Source organism: Ursus americanus, chromosome 5 (genome assembly GCF_024610735.1).
Source record: "Ursus americanus isolate L20-20 chromosome 5, mUrsAme1.1.p, whole genome shotgun sequence".
NCBI classification, from domain to species: domain Eukaryota; kingdom Metazoa; phylum Chordata; class Mammalia; order Carnivora; family Ursidae; genus Ursus; species Ursus americanus.
In genome coordinates, this window is record NC_142131.1 from 54458503 (window position 1) to 54479891 (window position 21389).

A 21389-nucleotide genomic window follows, 5' to 3' on the forward strand; every position below is an offset into this window, starting at 1 on the left:
ATGACATGTGCATCTCCCCTACAGCATACACTACAGTCAAAGCACCCTAAGCGCCAAAATTCCAAAGGGCTAGCAAAGCCTACAAAAATAAGAACACTGATCCACACGCTACACAACACAGATCCGTAACACTAGGGAAACTACTAAGGATGATTAATTAGTAAGCAATACTTTAAAAAGTGGCCAAATATGAAGGGAGAATGGGGTTAGTTTCTGATAATCAAATAATTTCAAGAATTTTCAACTGGTTTAAGGTTTTTAAAAATCTGAATGAAACCCTACCACCAACTCAAGTTAATCCTTGAAGGCACATAACAAAGACCTTATCACCTCTCCAGAAACAACTGCATATTGCCTAGCTATTTAAAGTAAAATTTTCAGGAGAATTAAAACAGGAGCATAACATGAATGCAACTTAATTACAGATTTATTAACAATACCATACTAAAAGGATACTTACTTCACAAGTTAAATGTTTTAATGGAACTATACTGGCAGAGGGAGGTACTGGTACCTTCAGAAAACTTAAGTAAAATTGATTTTTCCCACTGATAATAACATAAACAACTTTAATATATCCCCAAATCATGGCTGTACCTGTTGTCTTTTGGCTGCCATAATGTTCAGTTTATCCACTTCAGGTTTTAGGGCTTTATACTGTATTCCTAAGTCTTGTTCAGTGCCAGCATTCCTCAGTTTCAAGATACCTTCTTCCACCTATATAAAACATAACACTAAATAAGAAAAATTCTAAACAAATCAGTATGTAAAAAAGATCTATACTATTTTATTCCTTTTAATAGCCACTCAGATAGCATTCTAAACTCTCTCTCCAGTTTACTTCGCCCTCAAATATTTGAGCACCTACTACATGGCAGCGTGATACTGACTACTATCTGAAATGGACAGAATGTAATACCTCTTGGTTTCTCAACTCTGAACTCCGGTACAAGGAAATGCTTAATCACTACTGCAGAGGGAAGGAGTCAAAACAGTACCTTTGCTACAAGTTCTTCATTAAAATCAAGACTACACAGGCTCATAGCACAGCCAGTCTGAGGTACACTTAGAGAAGAGCAGAAAATGGAAACTAAAAGAAAACATTCCTGGTGCACTTAGGTAAACCAAGTTCAAAACCAAAACAAACTCCTTTAAGGAATGCTGAATTAACTATGGCCAGCAGCAGCCTCACTGTGATGGAAGGAACAAATTAGAGACACAGGCCTGTACTTACAACTTTCAGCTGAACAAGTAATTTGTAGACATCTGCCATGTCAGCCAAAATAAGCAGCCGGGTAACAGCAGAGAGCAAAGCTCGAGCTGCCCGAACCATGTTGCCACGCTTCACAGAAGAGCAGGGATCATCTGCAAACTCTCCCGCAGCAGTCTTCATCAAATCACCTGTTTTACAGCATGAGAAAACAAACTCATCAGGAATGAACCAAATAACTGGTCTACGTTAAAAATAATAATAATAATAATTCAAACCCTGTATAGTTCATGCACAGAATTTAATTTAAGGGCTCTCATATTTATTGTTCTGTTTTCTTTTGTTTGTTTTACAGCAGTCAGTACGAAAAGCACCCTCATATACTACTGGTGAAAACACAGTATCTGGAAAGTGATTTGGTGCTATATATAAAGAGCCTTAAAAACACTCCTTTCCAGGGGACGCCTGGGTGGCTCAGTCGGTTGAGTCTCTGCCTTCAGCTCAGGTCATGATCTCAGGGTCCTGGGATCAGGCCCCACTTGGGGCCCCCCGCTCAGAGGGGATCATGCTTCTCCTGCTCCCTCTCCTTCTGCTCCTCCTGGTGCACTCTCTCAAATAAATAAAATCTTAAAAAAAAAAAAAAAAAAGACACTCCTTTTCCAAAAGGAATATTACATGCACCCTGGGAGGGAAGGGGGATTACAGTGGGGGGAAAAATGGATCTAATGTGATCTACCCTCACATCCACAGAATGATGCAGAAATACAGCAACCAGCACGTAGCACCTCCACACTTCATTAACCACCTCAAAAGAGACTTACTGGCATATGAAAAGACAAAGTTGAGTCAATGACTTCTTCATTTTTCTCACAGTAAAATAATGAGAACAGCTCAAATGCTTAACAATAAGCATCTAGGTTAAGTAAATTATATTATATCCTACAATTGACTATTATGCAACATATATATGAAAAAATGTTAACGTTTATGATGAAACCAAAAGCATAAAGAAAACAAAATGATAAATATATGTAACGTGTTTAAAAAAAGAGAGAGAGAGAGAAAAGACGGGAATCCAAAGGCAAGTAACAGTGATGCTAGGTTACAATCTGACTCTTTACATTATTCTGTACTTATAAAAACATTTTCTATAATGAACAGGTATTATATCCATAATTTTTAAAACTACACTAAAACATATATAACACATTTAGTATAGTTATTAGGAATATTTAAGGTTATATTATACAATCCTAAATTCAACAATGCTAAGAACTTACTTATAACGTAGAAACTTGTAAAATAATACACTTTTTGTCATTCATTTTTATTAATTATTATTTCAAGTGCCTATTGCTCCTCTTTTCTTATAGCTTTAAGCAGATGGAGGGACAGGTTTGTGTCTGTTCCACCAGTTATATGGACAGTACCTATATAGTGACTGTCTTTGGATTCCTGGAAAAGCAATTACTCCCTCCCTTGGCTGAATGTGTCCACTCCAAGCCTAAAAAGCCATTCACTCAAGCTCTTCCACAAATACAAAAAAGTACATTCTCAAGAAGCCTAGTGACTTCTGAAGAATCCTACCAAATTTCTCCTATCAAATTTAGCTACGGCATATGAGCTTAGGGGGAAAAAAGTTAAATTCAGTCTCAGATTCATATATTAATTGGGCTCAGAAGCACCCCACAGTATTAAGAGTAAAGACAAGCTCTGCATATGTAAGGTCAGATATAACTCACAACGAAGAATTTCATAATTAAAAAAATTTCCTAGACCTAAGGTACAGACATAAAAAGATAAAGATATATAGCAATGATTATATGGACACATAATATTAAAAATGTTTTATATGATATTTATTGAGCTCATTCATTCATCTATTTATTCAACAAATATTTGAGCACCCACTATATATCAAAATCTGAATTACATGTCGGTGACAGAGCACACAAGGAACAGCCCATGTCCTCACGGAAGTCTAAAGAGGACGGAAGACAGACAAGCAAACAATTATAGGATGATTAAGACAAAGTGCCGGACTCAAAGGGCTCACAAATCAGGGAGTATAACAATGCAATCGGAATTATAACAGCCCTGTGGACAGGGTGCTATGGGAAGACGGTAGGAAAAGCTATTTACTCATGAAGAAGTTGTCTCAAAAGCCTTGCAGAAAAAGATAAGTACCTTAAACAATATTAAATAAGAGATACTGGCCTTATACAATAAAAAGAATTTCAGCTATACATTGAGAGCTTACTACACACTAAAATCAATCCACTGCTAGGGATACAAAGCTGAACAAGACTCTCTGCTTTCAAGTGGTTTATAACCCAGAAAAAGAGGAATGTGATCACAAAGAAGTTATGTGGCATTTTAACACACAAGCTGTACGAAAGACACAAAAGTACATAGAGTTTCAAAGGAGAAAGCACTAACAACCGGTCTCAAGAAGACGTGAAATGCCAGCAACAGTTTTATGGGAAACACAGTACTCTGAAAGGGACTCTACTCTCAAAGGACGGGAAGAATTTTTGGCATTAGAATTAAGGGAATTAGCATCTCAAGCAAAAGGAACAGTAACACAATAATATCCAACATTTATTAAATGTCCACTCTAAGGCACTCTACATATTTAATCCTATGAATCACCTAGAAAGTAGGTGGTAGTGGCCCTTCTTTACAAATGAGACAACTAAAGCTTAGAAAGGTTAACTAACTTAATCACAGTTACCTGATAGTAAATGGGAGAGCCAGGATTTGTAATGACAATGTTTATGCTGTTAGAACCACTTATCAAGTTGAGACACAATAAGAAGGCATATTGGAGACGGAGTCCTCCAGTCTAACTGGAAAGTGAAGGACCTGTACAGAAAGAGCAGAAGGTGGGGATGGAAAAGCCATGGACAGAGTACAAAGAATTCCTGACCTAACGAAGAAAGTCAAAGTCATACATACATAGGATTAACCGAAGAGAAGCACATAAAATAAACCTGACCGGGCGCATGGGTGGCTCAGTTGGTCTGCCTTCTGCTCAGGTCATGATCCCAGGGTCCTGAGATCAAGTCCCACATTGGGCTCCCTGCTCAGTGGGGAGTCTGCTTCTCCCTCTACCCCTCCCCTTGGCTTGTGATAGCTCTCTGAGATAAGTAAATGAAATCTTTAAAAAAATAAATTCATAAATAAAATGAAATGAAATAAAATAAATAAAATAAAATAAATTAAAATAAAATAAAAATAAACCTGACCACACAGATGAGTCAGAAAGCCACATGAGCGCCCAGGAAAGAATAGTAATAGATTAGAAAGACAGGGGTCAAATGATATAGTAACCTTTGATTATAAAGACTTGAGGAAAAAGAAAGCACCAAAGGTGACTTAAAGGTTTCAAGCTAGGGTTGTAGTAAGACGGAGAAAAGGGCAAGACCACTGTATGAAGATTTTTAAAAGAAAAGAAAAAAGAAAAAAAAAAGGTGGCTCCTGAGACTGTGGAATTAGGGGAAGGGGATGAAGACTACTTACTGGACAAGAGAAACAAAGAGAACCAAGGTGGGGGAAAAAAATCAAATGCATACATACAGACTAACAGAAAAGAATCTAGAATTCAGAAATATAGTCAATTAATTTTCAACAAGACTGCCAAGACCATTCAACGGGGGAAAAAACTGTCTTTCAAACAAATAGTACTAGGATATTCACATGCAAAAGAATGAACTTGGACCACTACCTCACACTATACACATTCAGGACAGATCTAAACCTAAATTTAAGAGCTCCAATTATTAACACTTAGAAGAAAACGTTAATATCTGTCTTTATGGCCTCTGATTAGGCAATGACACCTAAGCTATGACACCAAAAGGACAAAGAGCAGAAGAAAAAAGATAAAATGGCATCATCAAAATTTGAAATTTTTGTGCTTCAAAGGTCATTATCAAGAAAGTAAAAAGACCAACAGAACAGGAGAAAATTTCTGAAAACCATTTAGGTAGTAAGGATCTGGCAGACACACTATAAAAAAAAACCTCTTATAACTAAATAAAAGACAATCCAATTTAATAAAATAGGCAAAGAAAGGCATTACACAGACAGCTCTCCAAAGAAGATAAACAGCTAATAAGCATATGATAAGATGCTCAGCCTATTTAGCCATAAAGCCAATGCATAACAAAATCACAGTATCACTTTTTATCTACTAGGATGGATAAAATCAAAAAGATAATAATAAATGCTGGTAAGGAATGTGAAGAAACTGGCACTGTCACACTCCATTGGTGGGAATGTAAAATGATGCAGTGACTTTGGAAAACAGTCTAGCAGTCCCTGAAAAGGTTAAATGTAGAGTTACTGTATGATCCAGCAATTCCATTTCTAGGTATATTCCTAAAACAACTGAAAACAACTGTCCATACAAAAACTTATACATAAATGTTCACAGCAGCACTACTCATAATAGCTGAAATGTGAAATAAGCAAAACATCCACCCATCTACTAATGAATGGATTAAAAAAATAGGGTACAGGGCGCCTGGATGACTCAGTTAAGCAGCTGCCCTCATCTCAGCTCATGATCTCGGGGTCCTGGGATCAAGTCCCACATCGGGCTCCCTGCTCAGTGGGGAGTCTGCTTCTCTCTCCCCCCTTACTCATTTTCTCCCTCTCAAATAAATAAAATCTTTAAAAAAAAAAAAATAAGAAAGAAAATGTGATATTATCCGTACGAGATATTTAACCATAAAAAAGAATGAAGTACTGATACATGCTACATGAATGAATTTTCTAAGCATATGCTACGTGAAAGAAGCCAGTCACAAAACGCCACATATTGTATTATTCCATTTATGTGTAATGTCCACAATAAGTAAATCCAGAGACAGAAGCCAGATTAGGGGATGCCAACAGGTGGGGCAGAAAAGAAAGAGTGAGGACTAACTGCTAATAGGTATGGGGTTTCTTTCTGGAGTAATGGAAATGTTCTGGAATTACATAGTGGTGATGGCTGCACAACCTTGTAAACATACTAAAAACCACTGAACTGAACACTTTAAAAGAGTGAGTATTATGGAATGTGAATTATGGCCCAATAAATAAAGAGATAAAGAATATCCAATTCAGTGACCTGAAAGAGCACAGGCTTTGGAGTTGGAGATAAGCTTAAGTTTTGGCTTTCCAGCTATGTGACTGGATTCCACAGCCTGTTTTTTCTTCTCCAAAGTACAGACAATGCTTTGCTGTGAGGGACAACTAAGGTAAGATATCTAATATGTCTCATTTGTTATCTTGTACAAGGAAACAATACAGGGTTGGCAGAAATTATTAAGTAAAACTACATAAGAAGACAGAGAAATGGGTCTTCATTGTGTTTCATGAGCATCCATCTGTTCAACAACCACCTTTCAGAGCATTAATGCCTCCTTGTAACAAATGTTTCCTGAACACCTTCTAGGAGCCAGGCACCATTCTAACCACTTAGGATAGAAATTAACTAACCAGAGGTGCCTGGCTGGCTCAGTGAGTTGAGCGTCCGACTCTTGACTTTGGCTCACGTCATGATCACAGGGTCATGAGACTGAGCCCTGCACTGAGCCCCACGTGGAGCTCTGCGCTCAGCCCAGAGTATGCTTGTCCCTCTCCCTCTGCTCCTCCCCCCTGGATGCGCACATTATCCTTCTCTCTCTAAAATAAATAAGATAAAATCCTTTAAAAGATAATAAATTAATGAGAAAAAAATCCCTGCCTCCAAAGAGCTTATATTGTGAACAGGAGGAGAAAATGATAAACATAATCAAGTCAATTATATAGTTGGTGAAGCTGAAATACTTGTGAGAGGCAGTGACAGGAAGGACAAGGAGAGCGGGGATGTAATATATAATTTAAAACAGGGGAATCAAGGCAGGCCTCAATGAAATGGCACCACTTGAGGAGAGTCTTAGAAAAGGAAGCACAGGAACAATCTGGCTATCTTAAGAAATCATTCCAGGCAGAGAGAACACCAACTCAAAGGACCTAGGACAGATGCACACTAAAATGATCCTGCAAAGCCAAGGAAGCAACCGTAGCTGGCAAGGAGGGAATGAGGAGGAGCAACTTTGTGGGAGGTGCAGAAGGCAGATTTCAAGGGTGACAGAACGAGACTGCTCTTTCAAGAATCTGGTCTGCAACCAGGAGAAGTCAAGGGTCTATTAAAGAAAATTGTTTTCCACGTATACATGTGTGTTTGTATAGATGGGTAGTAGTATAATGGCAAAGTAACAGGATCATAAAATTAGAAGTCACACAGAAACTGTAGCTTCACCACTAAACAGTTCTCAATTTCTACAACTATAAAACAGAGATAATACAGGTAATCCTCAATTTGCACAGTAGCACAGGTCCATAAAAATAACCATGCAAGCTGTAACACTGCAAAGTAATCTTAACCAATGGGAAAATTATGATTATCCTGTGACCCTTAACATTTTTTGGCAAAATGTTAAAAGCTCCTTTACTACTAATTACAAATGTCCAGGGAAATGGAAAAAAAAAGTACAATTAATATTTATTTAATACATTGTAACTTAAAAGATTATGAAGAATGAGAATTAGTTTTTTTTTTTCTTTGTAAGAGAACTACTCAAAAGTAGTTTAAAAAAAAAAAGATTTTATTTATTTATTTGAGAGAGGGAAAAGCAAACTCATTGCTGAGCAGGGAGCGTGATGTGGGGCTCAATCCCAGGACCCCGAGATCATGACCTGAGCTGAAGGCAGATGCTTAACCAACTGAGCCACCCAGGTGCCCCCAAAAGTAGTTTTTGAACACTTGCCTTCTTCAACATTTAACTTAGGATACAGACAATGCATCTCTTCTACCAGTGGGCAAATTGTCCTACTGCTTTCTAAATTTGGATGAGTTTCCAACATTTTATCCTTTGCACTTTCAATGTCATGAAATATCTCCTAGAGTTCCTTTAGTGTAAAGGTTTTGAAGACACCACTTCCTCTTGGACAGCAGCATGCTTTTCATCACAACCACTTTCCTCATGTGTCAGTAACTCTGCTTTCACTAAGTTCCTCTGACTGCCTATCTAGAGTCTCTTTATTTCTTTAAAAAAGATTTTTTATTTTGGGGTTGGGGAAGGGAAAGCAGGGAGTGGCAAAAGCAGAGGGAGAGAGAGATTTTTTGTTTTTTTTTTAAAGATTTGTATTTATTTGAGAGAGAGCCAGCGAGAAAGAGCATGAGCAGGGGGAGGGGCAGAGGGAGAGGAAGAAGCAGGTTGGGAGCCCAACCTGGGGCTCGATCCCAGAACCCTAAGATCATGACCTGAGCCAAAGGCAGCCACTTAACTGACCGAGCCAGCTAGGCACCTTTTTTTTTTTTAGATTTTTCTACTTATTTATATGAAAGAGAGAGGGTACATGCGAGTGTGCAAGTGGGGGCAGAGGGGTAAAGGGCAGAGGGAAAGAATCTCAAGCAGACTCTGTGCTGAGCCCCATGCGGGGCTCAATCTCATGACCCTGAGATCGGGGCCTGAGCTGAAACCAAGAGTCGCCTGTTTAATGGATTGCACCACTCAGGCACCCCTAGAGTCTCTTTAAACAGCAGTGGTGTCAACAGATCCAGTCAGCTATTTCTTCTTTAACTTAATTTACATTCTATTCAAATTTATCACTTTCTGTTTCTTTGCTGCACTTCCATCTTTGTTAGCAAATTTGTTCTTTCAATGTTCCCTTTTTGCAAAAAGGTTCATGTTGGGTTTACCACTGGGAGATAAGGAGGCAACGCAACCACACACAGATTGAACTAAACAGTTGCACAGTGATCAATTACCAAGAGACCCTGAAAGAAGGGACATGACTGCTCAGTGATCATAATGCACACTGTTATTTATGTAGCGGTTGGTACCCTTAAGAGCTAGCAACCAAGTCCGTATTTCATGCATTCACTAATAGTTTAGTTACCATGGTAACCAAAATTGGAACCATGCTGGTGGGGGACTGGTATTTTTTTAAGATATTTATTTATGTATGTATTTATTTATTTATTTATTGAGAGAGAGAGAGAATAAGCAGGGAAAGGGCAGAAGGAGATGGAGAGAGAATTCCAAGTAGACTCCATGCTGAGCACGGAACCCCATATGGGGCTCAATCTCATGACCCCCTCACAGATCATGACTTGAGCCAATATCAAGAGTCAGATACTCACCTAAATCAGCCACAAGACATCCCAGAGGACTGGTATTATTTAACTAAACTAGGTAAGTGATATTTGTACATATTGGAACTATGCAAAAGTGAGGATTGCCTGTATTTACTTCCTAGGGTTGCTGTGGAGATAAAGACACATGTTCAGTAAAGAGCTTAAAACAGTGCCTGCACTCCCATACTATCTACTATCACTATTGGAATTATAGATAGATGAAGGGGGAGAGGCAGGGAGAAAGACACAGAAGATATGTAAGTGAAGAATGAAGATTCTGGATCACAGACAAAACACACATAGCCATGAAAGGGGAAAAAGGAGGTTCCTGGACCGTCAGATGAGAAGTGAAAGCAGAGGTAGCAAGAGGCCGGCTGCCAGGCAGTATGAAGCTCAGCACTGTTAGATAATCTCATTTGCTCAGAAGAAGTAAGTGAGGCTATCCTAAAAACTGAGCAGGGAGGAAAAGGAAGTGAGAGTTGGGGGGAGAGTGGAATAAACTTGGAATCAGCTGCTACTGGAAATGAAAAAGAGAGTTAACCTGGGGTAAATAAAACTGTAAGCAGAAGAAAAGGCCCATATTAGGCCAAACAGGTGAACTTAAAGTAGATTCTTAAAATTATAGTCCATCTAAAATGAATCAAAATTCTTTATTAGCCTACATCCAAATGGACAAATCTTGTAGATAATTTTAAATATAATTTAATCACTTAACCTCACTGTATTGATCCCCCAAGTTTTCACCAACTCTAACCTCTCTTTCACCAAAACCTCCTCCTTCTAAATTCTCACTCCCACACAGATTCCTCTTCAATAGCCTCATGCCTTCTACAGCTAGCCTATCATTACAAAGTAAAATCAGGCCAAATGACAACAAATAAGAGGAAGGAAGAGTCACCTCTCTAAAAGGAACATGACAGTAAGATTGATTTGAGATGTTAAGTTTTAAAAAATAGTCAAATAAATAAAATCTTTTTTAAAAAGTATGCTCTGTAACTAACTGACAGTTATATTTTATTATTCTTAAAGAATTCTTGATTCTGAAGTCACACGGTCAGCAGTAAAGGCAGAAAATGTAACTGGGTCCTCTGGCCTTGTCCCAATTGTCTCCAATCAATTCCACACTGCATGAGGTATTCACTATGATATGAAAGAGATGAAATTTAAGAGAATCTCTAATACTGTTCCATCTGCCATGAAATCAGAACTATCAACATGCCCATCCCCTGGTGTTTTCCCCCAACTAAGCCGGGGATAGAAGTTAAGTTACTCTGGAGTTCAGAACAAGGACAAAGGGCAATTGTAAAGGAAATAAACCCAAAACCCTACAGTTCTACATCAGAACAGGACACGATCAAGGCCTTTATGAAGCATCAAATATCTTAAGTAAACTCCCCTGAATGCAATCCAACTTTTTATAAAGTTATAGGGAAAGAATATGCTTGTAAACAGTGTAGGGTAGCGGGGTCTATGAGAGAGAAAGACGAAAAATAGAAAGGACTGGTTTTTCTTCTCTGGAGCCTAGGAAATGAGATACTGTTATGCTGCTCTTCTTTAAAATACAGGTTACAAAGTGATGTTAATAGGGGCGCCTGGGTGGCGCAGTCGTTAAGGTCTGCCTTCGGCTCAGGGCATGATCCCAGCATTATGGGATCGAGCCCCACATAAGGCTTCTCCGCTAGGAGCCTGCTTCTTCCTCTCCCACTCCCCCCGCTTGTGTTCCCTCTCTCGCTGGCTGTCTCTCTCTGTCAAATAAACAAAACAAAACAAAAAAAGTGATGTTAATAAATACACTCTATTCTCCCAAAATACCGTATGGAATAGATCAAACAAGGTGCTGGAACTGGGCCTGAATCCCAACTTTGCTACTGGGTACCTATGTGAATTCAAGTTGCTTCATGTCTACCTGTCTAGTCTTCTGTAAAATGAGAATACCGTATCTCAGTGCACTGGGTTGTTTTGAAAACTGAGGTAATGAATGCAGAGCTCAACAAATACTTCTGTGTCCCTTCCACTTTCCCATCTACTTCCTCCAATTATTAAACCTACTGCTATTATTAAAGCCAACTACTTCTTACATTTTTAGAAATAAAGTCATGCTAGCAAGTTTCCTACAGGATGAAAGAAAATTAACTTTTGATTTATAATATGAAGCAGTATTAGGGGGGTACTCCCTCACTTCAATCTCCACAGTGCAGACAGTAGAAAAAACTGGTTCTTTTGTGGAAATGGCTACAAAGTGTGATTTTTGTTCCCCTCATTGGGCCTCAGTTTTTCCATCTGTTTAAAAAAAAAAAAAAAAAAAAAGGAATTAAGCCAATCTGAGGTTCCTTCCAGTTTTTAGGAACTGGTTATCTCCCTCACCCATCCCATTTACAACTTCACATCCCAGAAAGCTCATGCCATATTACAAGAACAGCTCCCAACCACAATGCCATAGCAGAGGGTCTCAGGTCCTCAGAAATCCAGGTATATAAACATCCCAACAGCCTTCAAAAGTCCTCCAAAGGACCCAATAGATAAGGAGCAAAGTTGTATCCTCCCTAAAATAACTACACCAAGGGTAAGTCTAATGTGCTCCTCAGCCAGAACTTTTTCTACCTTGAAGTCCAGAAAAAGACAAGACCTTTGCCAGCCCTGCAGAGGAGCATGGCTTACCTCCTATAAATTACACAAACTGCTGACTTCAGGTCCCTTTATTAATGGAAAAATTTTTTATATTTTCACCTTAAATAGCTGATAAATAGCAATCTGTACTGTACAATGAAAATGGAAACAACAGGGGTACCTAGCTGGCTCAGTCAGAAGAGCATGTGATTCTAGATCTCAGGGTCATTGAGTTTTAGCCCCACGTTGGATGTAGAGATTACTTTAAAAAGAAAAAAATAAACTAAGAAAATAATTTTAAAAAAAGAAAATGGAACTCACAGTGTGCTTATTACATGAGGATGGGATGGGACAAGACTACCTCAACATACACAAAATATTAACAGAGATGGTACTTGTATCACAAAGTGGTATATCACGATTATAGATTATCACCTGCTATTTGCGTATGTGGTTTTTTTAACTTTCTATAATGAACATACGTACTTTTTTTAAAAGTTTATTCTTTTAGTAATCTCTACACCCAATGTGGCACTTGAACTCATGACCCCAAGTATCAAGAGTCGCATGCTCTTCCAACCGAGCCAGCCAGACGTCCCTGAACACACGTAGTTTTAAAAAAAAAAGTTTTTAAATGATCAAAAAATGCAAACTACCTTTAATTCATATTTGTGATACATAAAACTTAAGGTTTCCAAGAAAGGAATAACCTAAAGCATTCGAAAAGTTCATATACAACATTTCTTTTCCTAAGGTATAAAAAACCCATGGCTACTAAGTGCCACTGCAAAAAAAAAAGAAAAAGAAAAAAGTAAAATTAGCATACAGTAGAAAATAAAAATTTTGTGAAATCAGCTGTCTTAAAAAGTTTATCTAAAATATGGGTAAGCCAAGTGGTCAAATAAAGGGCCACCTGTAGCCCCAATCTCATTATTAATTTTGTTTAGTTGCTGCAGGACTTCAACTATTATACAGACCTGAAGTAGGTATTTCTTAAATACAACATTTTATGAGAGCACACTGTGATCAACCACCAAATACAGAGAAAGATTTTAAGATATCCACCTCAATATGCTTTAGAGGACCACAAACACAGCCCTGTGTCAAAATGACAGAAGCTTCCAGAAGAGCTGAAAACCATTTACCATCTCAAACATGTTCAAAATTCTTATTCATTTCAGGTTCAATTTCAAGGCCATATGTGGAATTCTGATTCCCCCTCCTCCACTGATTTCCCAAATGGCCTTGCTCAACTCATTTTGATCTCTACCTCAAAATGGTCTTAAATACCTCAATTTTTTTCTTTTCAATCAACTATCTCATACTATACTTGTCAACAATGGCAGCCTTCAGTCTTCAAAATAAAAAAACTGTCCTATTTACCATATTCCTTTTAAACTTTTGAAAAGAGAATAAAACTTTGGCCATAAAAATATTAAAGAGAAGTCTTTAGGTTTCTGATTCAAAATAACCCCGTTAAATCATATTACTCTATAGAGGATAACACAGTCATTAAATATTATGTTGTATGAGAGTACTTAATGATACTGAACAACGTTCAGGATCCATTAAGTAAAAAAAGTAAATGGCTCCACCGAGCACAACATATTTCTACCCACATAAGTATATACATAGAAAACAAACTTGAAGGGTCTACAACCAAAATTTTAACCACTGGTTTCATCTCTGGGTAGTAAAATTATAGCTGATTTTTATTTTCTTCCTTTTTCTCTTACTATCAGAAACATTCACTGAAGAAAATTAGTTTTTTTAAAAAAAGTTTTTAATTCTACTCAAGGAGTAACCATAGAAGTGGGCGGGGAGAGCAAGCAACCAACATCACAAGTAAGTCTGTTATAAATCACCCTGCACTTGATAGCTTGGCATCTTTACAGAGAAAAGTAAAGAACACCCAACCCTGAACTTGAATAGTTTAAAGTTCCCTACCATGGGATTCCTAATTCTCGAAAGTTACTTTTTCAATACTCTAGGTCCACTGATAGGCCTACTTTATACCAAATTCTCCTAAATATATCTGATTAATGGATCTCACCAAAAAGTGATGTAACTGTTATTTCTTTGTTATCCCACCAATTTCATTTTTACAAAATAATAAACTGACAGGACCGAGGCTTCATAAAATTATTTGCTAGCTTCAAGATAATCAAGAATTAACACCCATTTCTCAACCTGCCCCACTCCCCTGGGGCCCCAAATTTTTAAATTCACTTTCCATGACCTGGTAATAAAATATTTTCCTCACTTGCGAATGAAGATAAACTGGAAATGCTGTTGCAAAGAATAACAGATTTCATTACATACTGCTTATGGGAAGGAACCAAATAGTAGTATGTATCAGACATAACCCACATGCCCTGTGACATGGGGACGGACACTTAATCCTCTTTCACCCTTCCATTCAACACTGGGGGATATTTGGCAAAAATCACAGACCTCTAGATAATGCTTCCATAATTAGAGAAAAACTGACGATGATTCAAAGAATTACTAAAAGATGCTTTAATAGAACTTTCCTGGGGGGCCATTTTTAATCTACAAAACTGTTCATCTTTTGAGGATCAACCCAGGAAATAAACATTTAATATCATGTTATATAACTACTATAAGCCCCTCTTAATCAGCTCAGAGAGTGTCCAAAAAACCTCTCAACCTACTCGCCCTTTCTCATCCCCTGGGGATAACGAAAGGAGCTTTGAAATTTCTACTTTTTCCAGGCGACAAAATGGATTTTTAAAAAAAGTTAAAATAGAGTACCACACATATTCATGTTCTCATTTTCCTTACTAATTCAAGTGTGCCCTGCTGCTATTCAGAAACACTTCAAAGAGAGGCACTTACTTCCTGATTACACATTCAAATAAATGCATAACATGCATTTCAACTTGGAATCACTTTCTTAAGAAATTAACTAGTAGAAACCACGTTACTGCAACATCATGGTTGAAGTCATGCCAAAGTCAAAATTTTAATACCTAAGATAACTTCCTCAGCTACACTGTACAAATATATTAAGGCAATACTATTACCCACTGTAACTTAAAAGTATTATTGTGTTGGTTAGTGTTATTCATTAAACGTTTAACGAGACAGAATTTAAAAAAAAAAAAAAGAGGAACAATTTCAAAATGAAAGGAAACATTAGAATTTAATAACTTCTTTCTCCTTTCCTCACTTTCAAGCTGGCTACACCAGAAACCAAGTCTCTGCAAAGCAGCATATGCTCACATAAGGGTAGTGATCCAGAAGCAGACAGCATGCTTGACACATCCCAAGTCAAAGAAAATACAGCCTCCACCCTAAAGACTTACAGTTTAAGTCAGAAAGACAACTTTAAGACATAAAACACCCAGATGACAACCAGTTAATGATTTTTTTGGAATTTATATTTCATCTTTCCTGCTCAAATTAAATGAAGAGCAAAAGAAAATAAATTAAATGGTGGGAGTGGAGGAATGGGGGTCAATACTGAACAAGTTTTAAATTAATCACAGTCCACAGGAACATGGGAAGGGAAGGAACTGGAATGGGAGCACTTCCAAAAACAGACCCAGCCATCAGGGGATCATATGAAAAGAGATATTCACAACAATAACAGGAGAACACAGGATGAAAAATATACCAAGATGGCAAGGGGAAAAGTCAGGATAACAGTAAGAAGCCAGAAGTCAAAGCAAGAGTATAAGAAAAATAAGCTGATTTCTTGGTAGCTTTAATGAAGAAAATGATCACACTAATCTAAAAATCTAATTAACTTTCATCTTTTTCAAAATGTTAAATATTTTTTAAACCCATACTCAACGTTCCAGGGTAGGAATACTTGTTTGTCAATTTTCTCCTCTGAAAAATCAGACAGCCCATATATAAGATCAAGTTCATGATTCCAACCTGATTAAAATCACACTAACAAGACCAAATTAAAATGCAATCTCTCACATACCCACACAAAGCTATGTTTCAAGTCTTCACATCATGAACTTCCCAAACCCAGATTCCACTGTCTCCTGTCTACCTCTCGAACCCTACCCAAAAAGTCACTGACAGTTGCTTTGTCCTGATCACAACTTCCTTTTAACATCTATCTTCCAAGTTGCCTATATTAGATGTGGGTACATCAGTCTGAGGCTGTTCAACATCTGCACTGGACAGGAGACCAATTTTCACCTCCTTCAATCTGACTCTAGACAGTTGCCAGGGAGAAAATTACACCTCAAGAACCTGACATCTTGTGCTCAATATCCTTTTGTCAAGGATAAAATACATCATTATTTTCCTTAAAATTGCCTTGCCATGTTCCACAATGTTAAATATATGTATATGTGTGTGTATGTGTGTGTATATATATACATACACACAGATATATATACAAATACACATATACGTGTGCACAAATACCTCTCCATATATGTGTATATTTATTTTTCTCCTTATACACGAATGCTTCAAGCTGTACCCAGGAAAATGGCATCTATGTCCTCAATTTTACCACACAATTACTGAGATAAATAAAAGAATGTCTCTTAAGAAATTTAAAATAAAAAAGTAAGAGAATGTCTCTTAATTTCAATCACTGCCTATCCCTTCTTTATGACAATGCCCGAAGAGACCATCAGTTTTATCTGATTGGGTAATTCCGTGCTTTCAACATGTAGAAAAGCAAAGAAAATATCTGTGTAACAAGACCATTAAAGAGTATGCTCACCAATCAACTATAGCTACTAAGATCACGCAGGTGCTAGCAAACTCAATAGTTTTAGCTCTATTGTTTTAGTTGACCAATAAATACTGGTTTTTTTTGCTCTGAAACTGACAAGACACTTTCTACAGAAAAGATGGTTCTTGTAACGATTGAGACTTAGTATTGAACAACATTGATTGCTCTGAATAAGATGAAGTCCTACTTCCACTCAAGGACAATGCACTTGCACTACCATCAAAGCTTACCTGAAATGGAATACCAATCGAAAAGCCAGAACTTGAAAAGAAAAGCCTCCAAAGAAATCTTAAATACTGCCTAAACATAAATAAATGTGAAAAAGGGGAAACTACAGGCCAAACTTTAAAGTATTTATTTGCTTTCTATTTACTGGACAAGAATATTCACTAAAAGAATTTACCCTCTTTTCACTTTCCAGCCATTTGAGATGAAGGGTTATCTGGTTTCACTATTAAATGTTTTCTCAAGGGGCGCCTGGGTGGCATAGTCGGTTAAGCACCTGACTCTTGGTTTCTGCTCAGGTCATGATCTCATGAACTCAGGGTCATCAGGGTCCATGGCCAGCTCAGAGTCTCCTTTAAGACTCTCTCTCCCTCTCCCACTGCCCTTCCCCCTGCGTACCTGCAGCCCAATAAGATATATCTCAATCGTTGAGAATGTGGTAAAATTCCAATTGATAAGAAGAATAACCAAGATTCAACCAATCAACAAAGTAGGATGAAGGTTTACAGATACCTACCACTGCCCTAGGGTCTCTCACAAGCACCATGAAGAATGGCCAACATCAATGTTGTTCGTGGGAACAAAATAAAGCACATTTTTTTAAAGGAAGTAGCATTTTACATCTATAAAAATAGCAAACAATGTTAATAGACTAACCTACTACTTGTCAAAAAGGATAATTTGCTTCGACTCAATACTTTTATTATACCCTTACTCCTTTGGAGAACTCTCCTCCATTCCTCATGTCCTAGGGTGAACATCTGATCCAGGCTGGCTAGAAACTGGTTCAGTGCTGAGCATGACCCAAGCAAAACTAACCAGTCCCCTCTATGACTAAAATACAGAGGTGGAGGAAGATAAGTTCTTTTTCTGCTAGGATAACAAAACCAGGATGACCACCTCAAACTACAGGTGGACATCTTGTCCAACATATACATATGAAAAGAGAGGTAAGCTCAATGAAATATTATGTAGCCATAAAAAAGGGGATGAGATCGTGCCATTTGCAACAACATGGATGGACTTAGAGGGTATTAAGTGAAATCCTATGGATGGACTTAGAGGGTATTAAGTGAAATAAGTCAGACTGAGAAGGACAAATACCTTATGATTTCACTCATATGTTGAATCTTAAAAAAAAAAAAAAGAATGAACAAAAAACAGAATCAGACCTATAGAGAACTGACAGATGCCACAGGGGAAACGGATGGGACCAACAGGCAAAATAAGTGAAGGGGAGTGGAAGATACAGGCTACCAGTTATGAAATTTAAAAAGTCACAGGAATAAAAGGCACAGTGTAAGGAATACAGTCAATTTTTTAACAGCAATACATGGTGACAGGTGGTAGCTATACCTGTGATCAACACAGCATAATGTATAAACTTGTCCTATCACTATGTTGTGTATCTGAAAGTAATGTAACATCGTGTGTCAACTACTCAAATAAGGAAAGAAGGGAGGAAGGGAGGGAGGGAAAGATAGTGAAATAAATGGAGTCAAGTGATGAAGAAAGCCTTACATCCTTTGAGTCACTCACAGCTAACTATCCCTGAACTCAAAATCTACTCCTGGAATTCCCAATTACGAAGGCCCATAAACTCCCTTTTTGCTTTAACAACTCTGAACTGAATGTATTTTTGTCACTTGTAATTAGTGAGGTTATATGAACATCAGCAACCTAAGATATAACCCTACTGGAGAAAGCCCTACAACCTGTGTTTGTACCTGAGGAAATGGTAGATACACGGGTATACGCATACGTAAAACTTCATCAAACGGTATACTGATTTGTGTACTTTGTTGTATATAATTATACTTTAATTTGTAAAAAAAAGATCTGTGCCCCTGTATTTCTACTCCTGGAGATGTATCTTAATGATACAATTTTTAAAAAGGGACGGGGGGGGACACTGTACATTTCACAACTTGAGCATTATTTATATCAAAAACGTAAAAATGACTTTTAAGTCCAACAGGGAAATTATGCAATAAAAAAAATTTTTAACATTATAAATTCCAAGGTCATACTAAATTTAAAAATGCCTATAATCAATGTAAAATTTTTTACAAGACAATAAAATGCTATCAAAGCTAGAATTAAAACTAGGGTAAAATGCATATGCATTTAGTCAAGAACTTGAAAGGAAACACAAAGCTACATAAATATAAAATACTATTTATAATCATTCAAAAAATGAAATAGTGTAAATCTAAAATAACAAGTAGAGGACTTATATGTAAACACTGACGAAAGAAATCAAAAAAAGATCTAAACAAACATTTTTGTCATGGATTAGATGATTCAGTACACTAAAAATATAAATTCTCCCCAAATTAATTACAGACTTAATATAATCTATCAAAATCACAGATTTTTTTTGTAGATACAGATAAGCTTATCTAAAATTTATATGGAAAAACAAAAGAGACTAACAATTCAGAAAAATATTAAGTGGGAGGAATCATTCTATCCAATTCTGAGACTCCTACAGTTATAGCAATAAAGACCATGTGGGTACTGGCAAAGGAAAGACACAGTGATCAATGGAACAAAATAAAGAACCCAGAAATAATCCCACAGAAGCACAGCTGACCAATTTTTAACAAGGGTGCAAAAGCAATTCAATGGAGAAAACAGAGTCTTTCCAACAAATGGTACTGGGGCAACTAGGTGTCCATGGGGTGGGGGTAGGGAATGAACTCATCCCAAACTTCATATGTTATACAGAAATGAACCCAAAATGAGTCATAGATTTAAATGTAAAACATAAAACTAAAAAACTTTTAAAAGAAAACAGGAGAAAAATCCTCATGAGCTAAACCCTGGCGAAGAATTCCTACGACACCAAAAGCACAATAAATGAAGGGGGTCAATAAATTGGACTTTCTCAAATTAAAGACTTTTACTATGCGAAACACCTGTTAATAGGATGAAAAGACAAGCTATCTCCACACCATGGCGTATTCACAGACTACCTAACAACAAAAAGTTACTAACTATTGATATACAAACTTGAAAGGCTCTCAAGGGCATCATGTTGACTAAAAAAAGCCAATCTCAAAAGGTCATATACTGTCTGATTCCATTCATACAATGTTCTTGAAATGACAAACTTAGACATGGAGATAGATAAGTGCCAAGGATGTTGGGGACTTTAATCTAAATGGGTGTGACTGTACCGGGTTAAGCATGAGGGAGAACTTTATTATGGTGATGGTGACAGAACAGTTCTGTATCTTGATTGCAGGGGTGGCTGCACAGGGTACACAAGTGATAAAACCAGAGAGTTATACACAGATATTGTGCCAATGTCAATTTCCAGGTGTTTAAACTGTACCATACTTCCATAAGATAAAACCACTGGGGGAAATTCAATGAATGAACCACTCTGTGCTACCTTTGAAAATTCCTGTGATTCAGAATTAAAAGTTAAGAAAATAAAATTCAGGGGCGCCTGGGTGGCGCAGTCGTTAAGCGTCTGCCTTCGGCTCAGGGCGTGATCCCGGTGTTCTGGGATCGAGCCCCACGTCAGGCTCCTCGGCTGGGAGCCTGCTTCTTCCTCTCCCACTCCCCCTGCTTGTGTTCCCTCTCTCGCTGGTTGTCTCTCTCTCTGTCAAATAAATAAATAAAATCTTAAAAAAAAAAAAAAAAAAGAAAATTCATCTGAGTGACTTTTTATTAGTGTAAACAAACACTAAAGCAAACAATGTAATAGAATTTTTCTGACTTGACTGAAAATTGGTACAGCAAAATCTTAATGGCTCTAAACTGAGGAGAATACACTAATACTAGGTAATTCCCCTGGAGTTTTTAGGAGCACACACAGCCTTAACACATACCCTAAATGAATCAACTTACAGGAAAATAAATTATTACAATTTTTCACACACCAGGCCCCTCATTTTTATCTATAAAAAAGATCAGCCATCCGCTCAGGCCAAACTGGCAGTTAATCTGCATAACAACTGGCCCATTCTTCCTTTCCCACTATTACAGTGGTCCTTCCTTAACAGCTCCATCTCACCCCTCACCACTCTGAGGGTCTCCTGACTATTGGTCCTGCCTCCAGGCTCTCTCCCAACCCATTTAACTCTTCCTGCACACAGCTGAGAGATACATCTCCCCAAAACACCACTCTTCCTATTTCGTGTCACCCAGATGGCAGAACTTCTTAAAACAGGAAGAAGGTTAACGAGACATAGTTCAGTTTAATTTAAGAAGAAAAAGAGCTTTAAAAATAAACATAAAGCAATGCTGGGAAAAGCTGCCTTCCAGAGGTTAGCAAGTCCTGTGTCATTAGATAAATTCAAGTACAGGGAAACCTGAACCTCAAGACCTAGTCCAACCCTGGAGTCCTGATTCCCTATCATTTCCCTGAGAATTCTCCTTCACCTGGCATTCCAAACTATCCTCTAAAATCCTGCTCCAACCTCTTT

The 21389-nt window shown here is 37.5% G+C and overlaps 1 protein-coding gene across 3 annotated transcripts in view; it reads right to left on the reverse strand.

The window, feature by feature from the left end:
• CTNNA1 (catenin alpha 1) overlaps positions 1-21389 on the reverse strand; it is a 300756-nt gene that overhangs the window by 118604 nt on the left and 160763 nt on the right. For all 3 annotated transcript variants that reach the window (XM_045794576.2, XM_045794577.2, XM_045794578.2), the window contains exons 4-5: positions 1235-1401; positions 598-717 (exon numbers count right to left, since the gene is read on the reverse strand). In XM_045794576.2, coding sequence (XP_045650532.2) covers positions 598-717; positions 1235-1401 — 287 coding nt within the window. The remainder of the gene's footprint in view (positions 1-597; positions 718-1234; positions 1402-21389) is intronic.